The following is a 12,908-nucleotide window of genomic DNA, read 5'->3' on the forward strand; positions in this document are numbered from 1 at the left end:
CCTGGGGCAGGGCCCACAGCCCCAATGCCATGCTGATCCCACCTGGGGCAGGGCCCACACCCCAAGGCCATGCTGATCCCACCTGGGGCAGGGCCCACACCCCAAGGCCATGCTGATCCCACCCGGAGCAGCCCTGGATCTGGGGGACCTGCTGCATTACTCTTCAGCCAGGTGTGGGCTCCAGGAACCTGCTAAAGCACTTTTACCTCCCCTGGCAGGTCCCAACACGTTTGGCACTTACAGTTCTCCCTTCGGGCATCAGGGACCAGCAAAGCCGTTTAAAATTAAAAGTGTTAGTTCATTCCCACTGGGATCAAAGCACTCAGAGAGGAGGATTTTCAAACCAGCAAACCACATTTGAGCATGGCTGGTGCACCCCAGGGCCCCCCCGACCCCCATCCCAGCACCCCCCACTTGCTCCAGCAGACTCCTGGCATGGTCCTGGTGGCTCTGGCTGTGTTCAAGCACCAGCCCCTGGAGCCTGGGAGCTGTGTCCAAGGGAGGCTGGTGGCCTCAGCCAAGAGGAGCCTCCAGCTGCAGGGACAGAGCCATGAAATCACAGTCATTTGGGCTGGAAAAGACCTTTATGATCACCGAGTCCAACCATATCCACTGAGTACCCAAATATATCCATCCGTATCCAGTCCATCCAACCCCAAGTCCATACTGCAAATATTTGGACAAGAAACTCCAAACTTTGCTGCTGACCCAACCAAACCCAACAGATCCCTCCAGGACAAGCCAGTGAGGATCTGTGCCAGTCAGCTCTTCCCAGATCTCTTCAGCCCAGGCTGAGGTTTCAAAGCACAACCTGAGGCAGGAAAAAAGCACACAGAAGGCAGCCGGGATTCCATAGGAAAAAAACCCTTTTATTTAACAATATATCAGGTTCCATCACGGCTCCATGGAGTTCAGCTGCCACAGAGCTGGTTACCGATGCCGATGATATGCTACTGGGCGGGAGAGCTGGGAGAAGGCGAAAGGAATCAAAACGAGGAACATGACACGAAGAAAGAAAATCTGCGGTGCCCGGAGCACGGCCGAGGGGATCCTGGTGCCCAGCCCCACCGGAGCCCCTCCGGGATCAACCAGTGCGGGGATGCTGAGGCCTGATCCGGGACGTGCCCCTGCCTGGGAGCAGCCGCTCCCTGAGGAGGTGCTGGCACAGAGGGGCCTCGTTCCCTCCATGCCCGGCATCCCCAACCGTTCCCGCGTGACCAAAGCCCCATCCTGCAGGCTCCACACTGGGACATCCAGGCTCCCAGACCACCTCCACCTCTCGGCTCATGGCAGTGGAGGATGAACAGTGAAATGTGGCAGCCTGGATGCTCCAGCAGGGCTGGGGCACAGCAGCCCCACGGCTGGTTGATCACAGGGACAGCCCCCCCTCGGGACACGGGACGGATGTGACGCTGTGGGATGTGGACGTGGTCACAGCTCTGAAATGTGGGAGTGTGGTGTGAACGTGCTGGTGTCAGGCACTGCCGGGAGGGAGGGAGGGAGGGACGTCCATTCCTGCTCCACCACCTCCAGATCCTCCATAGATCCCTGTGTCGATATAATGCAGATTCACGGTTCGGCTCCCATGAGCAACTGGGAGGACTGGGAGCTGCCATGAGCAACTGGGAGAACTGGGAGCTCCCAGCCGCCTTCTGGCTGCCCACAGGGAAGTGCCAGGCATGCCAGTGACATTGGAGATGGCTCTGGTGGGCACGGCCCCCTCCCTGTGGGCAGGGCCCAGGGTGGGCATGGCTGAGGAGGAACAACGTGGCCCAGGCCACAGCAGAAATGGGGCCATGGCGTGCTGGCAGTTGGCAGCTGGAAAATTGGAACAGCTGGAAAAGGGATCTGCACCAGGAGCAGCTCCACAGGCCTGGAAAAGCAGAGCAGGACCTCAGGATGTTGCATTGAGCTCTGCATCCCCCAGGTTGGGATTTTTGGTTAGAGATAAATAAGGAGATAAAATTGATGCTCCTTTAGGTCACTGCATGGCACTGAATCACTGTCTGTGCCCAGGCCAGGAGTCAAAGCTCTGCCTGGACTCAGGACAGCCAGAAAGTCACTGGGAATGAGGCAGATCTGACCTGGAATCAATGGGATACAGCATCCCAGACTCCCAGACTCGCTCTCTGCCTGGGGCCCATGTGGCTCTGCATTACACCGAGGGCAGGGCCCACCCCGGCAGCCCCACACCAGCACAGCCCGCGGGCCCCGGCGCTGAGCACTATGACAATGTTTTACACCCGTTCTTGTGGTTAAAGTTTCTTTTTTTTTCTCTTTTTTTATGTTCTCATTTGTTTTTCTAAGAAAAAGCAACCAGAAAATAATTCGGAGTTTATACAAAACATCTTTACATTATTTCTTCAAAAAAGACTAGTATTTACACAAACAAAATGGGGGGGGGTTAAAAGAAAATCAACCAAACTTCAATGCTTTCCACAAAAAGAACCCGAGGGACACACTCTGATCCAGGACCCAGCAGCCTGAGGTGCTCAGCAAAAACCAGGAGTTCTGATTTCACCCTTTCTTCACGTATTTACAAGGTTTTCCAGCTGTTCCCAGCAGGAGCTGGGCTGATGGGGATGTCAGCTGGGGATGGCCACTTTGGGAAGCCACCAGCACTGTCAGATCACTTTTGGTACAACCAGTGGTCAGATTCCATCCCTTTGTCTCCAAACCCAAACCAAAACTACATTGTCCCTCTCCTGCCCCTCCACTCTGGCTGCTGCTCCCGAGGGATTCCACTGTCACCACTGTCACCATTGCCACCACTGCCACCACCGCCCCACCAGGGCTCTGCCACTTTGGGAACCACAGCCCAAGGTTTGGCAGATGGAAGAATGAAAGGGGGATTTTTTAAGACACAATTTTCTGGGATTTCTGAGAGCAGATCCCATCCCCCTGAGGGAATGGGGCGTCCCAGTGGGGGTGGCTCCCAGGCCAGGGTGTGCAGCACTGGCATGGATGCCATAGAGGGGAGAGGGATGGAAAGTGCTACACCAGGGAAAGCAGTGGTGGGATGGGGAGAGCAGGGAGAGGGGCAGGGCAGGGCAGGGAGGAGCACTCACTGCAGCTCATCCCTCCCTAGGGAAGCAGCTGGTTTGGGCCCTAGAAGCCAAACCACCTCAGGATGCTGAGGGCAAGAGGAGAGCTGGGACATCCTGCTCCACTCCAGCCCAAATTCCTGCCTGAAAACACCACAAACCCAACAACGCGACACCACGGGATGCTCCCATCCCACTCAGGGCCAAACCCCAGAACCCTCGAGCCACCAGAGCCTCCATCCCTGCTCTGCCCCCGCCCCTGCCCACTCCTCATCAAGGCACTTTAGCAGAGCAGCTCCCTCGCTCTTTGGGCACTTCCTAACGCGGGACTCGGGGCCCTGGGGACAGGCGGGAACAGCCCGGGCAGAGCAGCCCTGCCGGCCCCACTCCTGCTCCCTGAGCAAAAGCAGCTACTGCTGGAAGGAAAAGGAAGTGAGGAAGATGGGACAGCCCGGGGACAGGTGGGTAACAGGGCACTGCAAGCCCCACAGTGCCCACTGCCATCAGCCAGGATGCTGGCAGGTCCTCCTGGGAAGAGGAAGCTGGGAATGATCCCACCAGAAAAGCCCAAGGCTCAACCCTGTCCAGTTTTGAGACCGAGATGGGCAAGGCAAGGGCAAGGGACCCCAGGCTGTGGGACCCCCAGGAGACGGCAGGACAAGGATGCTCCTGTGCCCGGAGCAGGGTCAGGGGACAGGCATGGCAGGGACTGGTCCCCAAAGCAGGTCCCACCAAGGGATAGGGAAAAGCCTCTGGCTCAGCTCCCAGCCAAGCCCAGCCTGGTGCTCCAACCCCAGTGCTGGCCTCCTCCTGATATCCCCAGCACGAACTGCTGGTTGGGAACATTTCTTTTCCAGTTTTCCTTTCCAAGGACAATCTCCCACAGCACTCCCAGATTAGGAGGGCTGCAGCTACCCCCTGCCACCCCCTGCTTTGCTTCCAGCAGGCTCAGCTCCAGCCTGATGGAAACCCAAAGGCTTTTCTCCAGTGGGATGCTCCGGAGGGGTCAGGAAGAGCTGCCAGGCCACGGCTGCTCCGTGCGGGGCAGGAGGAGCCGCCGGCCCCTCACGTACTGAATGCTTGAGACAGGGTGTAGATAGAAACATTTTTTCTTTCTTTCTTTTTATAAAGAGACTAAAACAAGAGTCAACAGCTACGAACACAAAGGTTTCCAGGGGCAGTGGAGGGAGTGGGCTGTGCCCCATGGCTGGGGGGACGGCGTGCTGGAAGGAGGTGATGGCATTTGCCCGAAGGCGGCGGGCCGGAGTCCCGCCTGGAATTCACAAAAATAAAAATGTTACAAAAAATTAAAATAATTATAATAATAATAATAGTAGTAGTAGTAAATCGGGTTTGCCAGCTTCCTCCCTGCACAGTTGTCTGCATCTTGGCACCTTGGCAAAGCTTCCTCCTCCTCCTCCTCCTCATCCCCCCGGGCTGCTCGCTGCTCCTTGGACGCGGCCGCGGTGTCGCTCCAGGCTGCGGGACGCCCGCGGCGCCGGCACACGGGCACTTCAGCAGGGGCGGAGGGAGAATCCCAACACGGAGAGGGGAGGTGGAGTCTCCCGGTTTGCCAGCGGTGTCCCGAGCACAAAAAGGCACGGCGCCCGCCCCCACGGCCGGCCACAGTCTGGAGGAGAAGAGGAGGAGGCTGAAGGCTCACCCTCGAGTCTCGGGATTACAAAAGCTGAGAACTACAAAACTAAATACAAAGGGGAGAATCAGCACGTGAGCGTGAGCCATCCGCTGCCCGGCGCAGCCCCGGCGCTGCCCGCGCCGTGCCGGGGGTCGCTTCGCTTCCTCCCTGCGGCGCCAGCCCGGGGCGGGCGGCCCCCGCCCGGCGCTCCCGCGCTCCTGCATCGGCCGTTCCAGGCTGCTCCTCACACCTTGTAGTAAATGTTGGCTGGGCTCTGCGGGGGCATCTCCTGCACGATGTAGACGGGGTGCCCGTAGTCCCCGCTCACCTTCTCGTAGTGCGGGCAGTAGTTGTTCTCTGTAGTCCGTAAGGGGATGATGATGTCGCTGGGCTCCGAGCCCGCGTTCCCGCTGCATTTGGGGCTGGCCAAGGTGCTGAGGGACAAGGCTGCGGCTCGCTGCTGCGTGTGCTTCCGGTGCCGCTTGCGGATCTTGATCAGGAGCACGACGAGGAAGATGATGATGAGGATGAAGATGACGCAGCCGGCGCCGATGGCCGCAAACACGGCCACCTTGGAGCTCAGGAAGCCGTCGCTGGGGCCTTGGGTCTCCTGGCCGTCCTGGTTCACAGAGCCTGCAAGGCAAAGGGAGAGGGGGTGTCAGATCCTGGCAGGCAGTCAGTTCCATGCTCCATCTGTGCATGGATCATGTATGTGGAGCAGGTGGATGAGCTGCCCACCAGAGCCCCTCTCTGCCCCCAAAACTCAGCACAACATCCATGCTCCAAAGGAGGGGAGCAGCTCCCTCACCTTCCATGGGACTGCAGCCTCTCCCCACCTTCCCACCCCAGTCAGACCCACACATCCCTGGGAAGGACCAGGCAGGGCAGGCAGGAGTTCTGAGCATCCACAGAGAGGGGAACCATGTGTCCTCACACTGCATCACTGCTCCCCCTTTCCATCTTCTAGCCTATGGAGCAAAGCCTTGCTCATGTCCAGGTGCACACCAGCCTGGAACCTGTGAGCCCCACAACTGACCTGGATGTCCTGGTGAAAGTGGGCTCTGACACCCAGAGACTCCTGATATCCAATTACTGACCCCCATGCTGAGACAGCCACAGCCCCCGAAGTGGGAGTGCTTGGCCGATCAGGGTGGGGAGAAAAGAGCGACTCTGCTCTGCTCTGTCTGATCTCATTTTGCTCTCAGAGGGGTCAGGAGCTCAGAAAACCACCTTCATAGGAATCTCACAGGCTTGGCTCACAAACCCAAGGACCTCACCTCCTCCAAGCCCTCCCAGATGTACTGTGAGGAACAGATGGGCAGAGAGGAGGAGGAGGAGGAAGAGTGCTGAAACAGCACTTCCCTGCAAAGCTCCTGCCAGGAGCTGGGAAAGCAAACCCAAGCTGCTCCACACCACAGGCAGACTGTGCCTGGCCCAAGTGTCCCTGGGCTGGGGCAGGAGCTTCTGTGAGCAGCAGGGGTGGCAGAGATGGGCACAACACTCAGGGGAAACCCATCCAGACCCTTGATCCAGAGAGTCCGGTACCCCTGGGATCCATGCAGCAAGGCTGGCAGCCTCCAGCCCTGTGGCAGACAGAGCCCTATCCCTCTCCAGAGGTTCCTGGGAAGCCCACCTGGCTTGCCAGGCTCCTCCACCGCCGGGATCTTGCTGCGTGGGCTCTGCGTGACGATCTTCACGGTGTCGTCAGACTCCTTGCTTGGACGACTCGTCGTCAGCTGCTCTGGGATCACTGCGTTCGGATCTGGGACAGGGGAAGGGAAGGATGGATGAGAAACCTCAATTCAACCTGAATGGCAGCAAGCTATTCTCCCTCTACAGAGCTACGGCCCCTAAATCCAGCCACTCCTGTGGGGGATAGGAGTGATGGAAGACACTGAGAGCCACCAAGCAAGGCTGAGCTGCTCCACAGCTTGTGGGAAGCAGGTCCCCACCCTAATTCCCTGGTTTTCTGTTTTCAGAACTCCTGTGCGTGGGCTGGGACAGGTTTCTTCCTTGGACAGGGGGAGGAAGGGAAGGGCAGGCAGGAGGCCAAGGCTGCAGCACAGCTTTGCCTGTTTATTATAAATATTGGCCCCAACCTGCAAACACAATAATAAGAAGCAGAATTGGGAGCTGCGCATCTGAGTGGGGCTGAAACGAGCCCGGGGCACGGCTGGAGCTGGGAGGCAGCTCGGGATGGGAGGTGGTGGGCAGTGGGAGCTCCAGGAGCAGAGCCCATTGGTGATATCCCTGTGTCCCATTGGAGATATCCCTGGTGTCCCAACACCACAGTGACAGCTGAGAGCTGCCGAGCCCAATCCCTGACCCCTGCCCAGCTCCAACCCTGCCTCGGATGCCCAGGAAGTCACGGGGTACTGCCCGTGCCAGTCCCCCCTGAGGCACTTGCACAGCTCATGGGTCCCATGCTGAGCTCCCTTCCCAACAGGACATGGACCACGAGGTAACTGGGAACAATCACTCCCTTTTAATCCCAGTGCTCTGCACATGCACAATGTTGGCAAGAGAAAAAAGGGAGGAGAAAAGATCCTAAAATAAAATTCTGCTGAACTACTCCAGGCTCCTGAAAGCAGCTGGTGTGGCCTCAGCTTCCCTGGAATACTGAACCACCCCTGAGTGGAGCAGGGACCCCAGCTCGGGGAGCAGCAGGAGGCCCCAGGGCACGGGAGGACTCACCCTGCCCCACTTTCATGACAATCTTCATGGAGCGTGTTTGGCAGACCCCTCCTTCCCGGTTCTCCAGGCCATCCAGTGTCCCATTGGAAGTGGCTACAAGAAAAGAGAGGGATCGTCACACAGGGTTCCTGGGAGAACAGGCAGACAGGTACTCACTGTCCCCTGAAACTACTGGGCAGGTCCCAGCATTCCATGGCAACACTTGGCAGGTCCCTGCTGTCCCCAGCAATGCCAGACAGGGCTCCACTGTCCCCAGGCAGGTCCCTGCTGTCCCTGGGCACCAGCAGGCAAGTCCCTGCTGTTTCCTGGCACTGCCAGGCAGGTCCCAGCTCTCCCTCAGCAGCTCCCACCATGGGGGTTCACTCCTGACCCCCCATTACAGCCACATTTTCACAGCCCAGTCTGGAGCCGACTGAGTTCCCAGCTCCTGCCCCTTCCAAAGCTGCCTGCAGCGGTGAGGACGTGATCCCTCCAGCTTCCCTCACTGCTACATCCACACAAGTGAGCCATTCTCCCTGTCTGCACCCTCCTCCCCCTTTAATTCCTGGATAATTTCCTTTGCTCCTGGTGCAGAATGGGAACACTTGCATATGCACAGTTTAAATTATACATCTCTAATTACACCCTGTGCCTCGGTGAAGAATGTAAACTCAGAGCCCCAGTGGGCTCCAGGGGCTCTAATTGCAGGGCAGAAGTCACTTAAATTCACATTAACTTTTCACTGTAGCCGGCACAGATTTTGAAGCCTTTGGATCCTGCAGGAGCACAGGGAACCACACAGCTCCCACTGCCATCCTGCAGGGAATAACCCCACCCTCCAGCCCTCTGCCATGACAGGGACAGCTCAGGGCACGGGGGACACGAGAGATCAAAAACCCAAACCAGGGAATTGCAGGATTAAGCACCTAAATGGCAGATTCTGTTGAACATATTCAAAAATCTGGGGTTTGACCCCAAAAGGGCACTGAAAGTAGATGCTGTGCCAGGTGTGGAGTGGCACTGGAACACAGCCAGGCCTGCCCAGGGATCATGATGGTTCCCAAACTGGCGTCTCCATCCATTATGGCATTCCAGCGCTCCACCAAATCCAACCACAGGGTTTTTATTCACCCAGAGAAGTAATGAAACCCAGAAGGAGCTCGGCAGCAGTGCTGGGAATGCGATGGGATGGAGAATCACGGAGCTACAGGGATAGTTTTCCAGACACAAGGCAGGACTTGGCCAGCACAGTGCAGCCAACACCTCCTCGAGCCTCAGCGCCAAAGCTCAGCCCGGGGGTTTCAGGTTCCCCACACAGCCCAACTCCTGCCTCCATCCTGCAAAAACGGGGGGTGTGGGAGGGCGGGTGTCTAGTGGAAATTTGGGATGAATCCATTGGACTCTGCTGGGTGTCAGTGAGTGGACAGGAAGAGGCTGGAGTAGGGAGCAAGGTCTCCTTCCACACTCCCCTTCCCACAATGGGACACTCGGGTGCCTTCCTGAGCCTCCACACCGGGTCACTCTGGAAAGCACACCCAGATCCCGCTGGGAAGCAGCTCCAAGTCCACCAGCTCTTTCCAAACACCTCTGTGCAATCACAGCTCCGCCTGAAACACCAGAAAATGTTTTACTAATCTCACAGTCCTTGGGCTGTTTGCTGAGTTATCACCTCTCCCCCAGCTCACGGATGGAGCTGTGCATCCAGGCAGAGGGATCCAGCTCCCGGACAGAGCTGTGCATCCAGGCAGAGGGATCCAGCTCCCGGATGGAGCTGTGCATCCAGACAGAGGGATCCAGCTCCCGGACGGAGCTGTGCATCCAGGCAGAGGGATCCAGCTCCCGGATGGAGCTCTGCATCCAGACAGAGGGATCCAGCTCCCGGATGGAGCTGTGCATCCAGACAGAGGGATCCAGCTCTCGGATGGAGCTGTGCATCCAGGCAGAGGGATCCAGCTCCCGGATGGAGCTGTGCATCCAGGCAGAGGGATCCAGCTCCCGGATGGAGCTGTGCATCCAGGCAGAGGGATCCAGCTCCTGGGATGGAGCTCTGCATCCAGACAGAGGGATCCAGCTCCCGGATGGAGCTGTGCATCCAGGCAGAGGGATCCAGCTCCCGGATGGAGCTCTGCATCCAGACAGAGGGATCCAGCTCCCGGATGGAGCTGTGCATCCAGGCAGAGGGATCCAGCTCCCGGATGGAGCTCTGCATCCAGACAGAGGGATCCAGCTCCCGGATGGAGCTGTGCATCCAGACAGAGGGATCCAGCTCTCGGATGGAGCTGTGCATCCAGGCAGAGGGATCCAGCTCCCGGATGGAGCTCTGCATCCAGGCAGAGGGATCCTTTGGCAGCCGATCGGACGGGAGCACTGTCAGCACCAATCCCCAGCAAACACCTGGGAATGCAGAGCAATGTCCCCACAGCCTGCACAGGCTCTTCAGAATCCAGTCAGGAGCTCAGACTTCCCATACAGACATCTCAAGGAGGTAACTCCAGCAAAGAGCACAGCAGCCCAGTTCTCCCAGGCCAGAGGCACTGGATTGGGGATGAAATTAGGAGATACATCCCAGCTCAAGGCCTTAAAGCAGGTCCATGAACAGTTTCCCAGCTTCCCAGCTCCATGCCATGTGTTGCTCCATGTCAGAGATTCATCCATTCAGGAAGAACGGGGCAGTCTGTAAAAACCAGCCACTGCCAGGGCCTCATGAGTCTTATTTATAAATAATTACCTAATTACATCAAAACGAGGTACATGGGTCCAGTGGGGAACCAGGAGATCCCACAAAGGCAGCAGTGATGGGAGACAGCAGTTCCTTCAAATAACTATGGAGACATTGTGTCCAGATACAACAAACACATTAAAGGTCCAAAGAGGACAGGGGGAGCAGCTGGAGTCACAGGGAGGGACACAGATGAGCATCCTCCTTTCCGCCCCACACACAGGACTTGGGCATGAAGGTTCTTGTTCTGCTCGTGGTAATGATGAGGGAGAAAGTAGCTTTGAGAGGGAACCATGTGGAAGAATGAAGCAGTTGCTGGTGGGAAAATAAAAAAGGGCAGCTAAAAGGGTAAACCACTTGTAAAACCCACGGTGATGGTCTTGGAACGGCCACTGTAACCAAGGACACAGGCTGCCACAATCTGTACAGATCCACAATGGGCCAGGGCAAAGCTGGATGCTCCACACAGCTGGTTGGGCTTCCAAAAGTCAAAATCCCAAATCCCAGAATCCATCCAAATGCTGAAGAGTCCAATGGCTGGTTTGACATAAACATGTAGGACAGAGGGATGTGCTGAGCGGCAGGTCCAGAGGTGGGTGGAGGCTGTGGCTCCTCCAGTGTGGTTCGCTGGGAAGCTCAGCCATGCAGAGCTGTTCCTCCCATTCTGTGTCCTCCTTTCCCAGAGGAAGAAGACCAAGCAGAAGCTCCAGGATCAGGTCAGCCCAGCTCCAGCAGAGACACAGGATCCAGGAGGCACCTGCCGGACTCCCGAAGCGCCTGTGCCACTCACTCGCTCAGGGTGAGCCGCCGTCACACCACCAGTCCCACTGCCGATGGAATCCAGGAAACCCACGGGAACACAGGAGGAAAAGGTTAAATCCACAGGCACAGCAGCGGCTGCAGGAGAGCCAGGAAAGCCCTGAGCTGGAGAGAGGTGGCTGCAGGGCAGCAGCAGGAGGTAGAGTTGTGACACCATGAAGGAATCAGGCAGGGAGCTGGGAATACCCAGGGAAGAGGAAATGGCAGGCCTCAAACAACACCGTCACCTCCACCCACCACGAGTGAGGCTCAGACCAGCCCCAGCAACACCGAGTGCACAGGAGCGTTTTCCTGCCCTATTCCACTCTGCAAGGACTCACAGGTTGGCTGTAGGACTGAGAGAGCAAAAATAACCTCGGGCCAGGTGACTTCCAGTGAGAGCAAGGGGCTCTCCCGGCCCCAGAGCCATCAGATGCCTTTCCCTAATGGAGCATTAAGCCCCAGCTGGTGAGTGATGAGGATTTACCAGTGATACCATTAACCATGTAATTGCTTGTCAATTTAGAGATGCTCAGCCACCATAGAAGCACAGGCAGGACCTCCACTCCTGGCATCCCTCACACGAAGTCCAGCCTGGTGACACACACCAGGAGCCAGGATAGATGTATGTGAGAGCCCCCACAACCCCTTGGTCCCATCTCCAAGCAGGCGATGCCATGTGCTGTCCCCAGAGCATCCCACTGCCTGCCCACACCAGCACTCAGTGCCACTAGAGCTTTTCTTCCTCCCCTAAAAATATTAAAAAGGAGGACTCGGGTTTTGGCAGATGGGAGATGCTGGAAGTAATACCTGGCAGGAGATGAAGGCAAGGGTCTCTTAAATGGTCAGCCTTGGACAGAGTGAGATGTTTGGTTTCTCTCCTGGATTCCCTCTAGCAGGGCTGTGTTATGATTTGGGCCCCAAAGCACAATTAATGTGCTGAGACTGTAGCGAATCCAAGTCTCTTTCCTTTTATTGCTCTTAATCACTCTTCCATCTGTGCATCACAGCCCTGCTCCAGACCCAGCCAGGCACAGCGTGGCCACAGCCCAGACGCCTTCCCCAAACCCCCTCGCCCCCAGACCTGCTCAAGGTTCGTGTTTCCATCACTTTAGATGAGGTGGCCTCATCCCACCAGCACCCACCGGTGCCCTGCAGCCCGACCCTGATCCTGCTGGAGCTGAGGGACCAATCCTGGCAAGGGGCAGCTGGTGCAGAGCAGCCTCAGCTCAGCCACGACTTCCACGCAAGGCTGAAAGCCCTCCTGGCACAGGTCACCTCCTGTGGGTGCCCCTCCTATGGGTGACCCTGAAGATGTGCCTCACACATCCCCAGTGTGCTCAGACACTGCCACAGATCCTGGCAAGAATCCACAAACAGGCTCTACTTAAAATAAAAATCCCGCTCATGCCACCTGCCCTCTCCTCCAGGCCCTTCAGGCTGTTCTGTGTCCCCTGGGTGCTGACACAGAGGTGCTGCACTGGTGCCCAATCCATCACAGGCACTGAGCTCCTTCCTCCCCCATCCCAGCCGGGGCTGGCACCCCAGGGGACACAGAGACACTTCCAGGTCACCGAGCAGAGGCCCCCGCCTGCTCCACTGCACACAAACTCCCCAGGGCCTCTGCAGAGCTCGGCTTGGTTACAGCCCCTTCTCCTCCTCCTCCCTGGCAGCAGGACACGCAGCCCCTGCTCACAGCATCATGGTATTATTAATATTAATATCACTATCACTGTAACTTCCTCGCTGTCCCGCTGTGGGGACACGAGCCCCCCGTGTCACACACCTCCCACACCCCACACCCCCCTCCCAGCCCTCTCCACGAGCTCCAGCGCTGGCCGTGGTGGCTGCCAGGGCCGGGGCCGTGCGGGGGGAGCCCACCCCACGCTGTCACACTGCCAGCAGGGCCGGCAGCAGCTTTCCAGCCTTCCAGCCTTGCCGAGGCAGCTGCGCCGGGAAGGGGCCCTGCGGCCCCCGAAACGTGTGCTCCAGCCAGCCCGGCCTGTCCCGGCCCCGCTCGGCACAGGAGGGGCACGGC

At 57.8% G+C, this 12,908-nt stretch overlaps 1 protein-coding gene across 1 annotated transcript in view; it reads right to left on the reverse strand.

Annotated features, from left to right (window-relative positions):
• Positions 1 to 848: 848 nt before the first annotated feature.
• Positions 849 to 12,908, reverse strand: part of EFNB1 (ephrin B1) — a 51,160-nt gene continuing 39,100 nt past the window's right edge. The window contains exons 3-5 of the mRNA XM_071569201.1: positions 7,375 to 7,467; positions 6,314 to 6,442; positions 849 to 5,313 (exon numbers count right to left, since the gene is read on the reverse strand). Coding sequence (XP_071425302.1) covers positions 4,925 to 5,313; positions 6,314 to 6,442; positions 7,375 to 7,467 — 611 coding nt within the window. The 3' untranslated portion in view covers positions 849 to 4,924. The remainder of the gene's footprint in view (positions 5,314 to 6,313; positions 6,443 to 7,374; positions 7,468 to 12,908) is intronic.

Source organism: Pithys albifrons, chromosome 14, assembly GCF_047495875.1.
Source record: "Pithys albifrons albifrons isolate INPA30051 chromosome 14, PitAlb_v1, whole genome shotgun sequence".
NCBI lineage: Eukaryota > Metazoa > Chordata > Aves > Passeriformes > Thamnophilidae > Pithys > Pithys albifrons.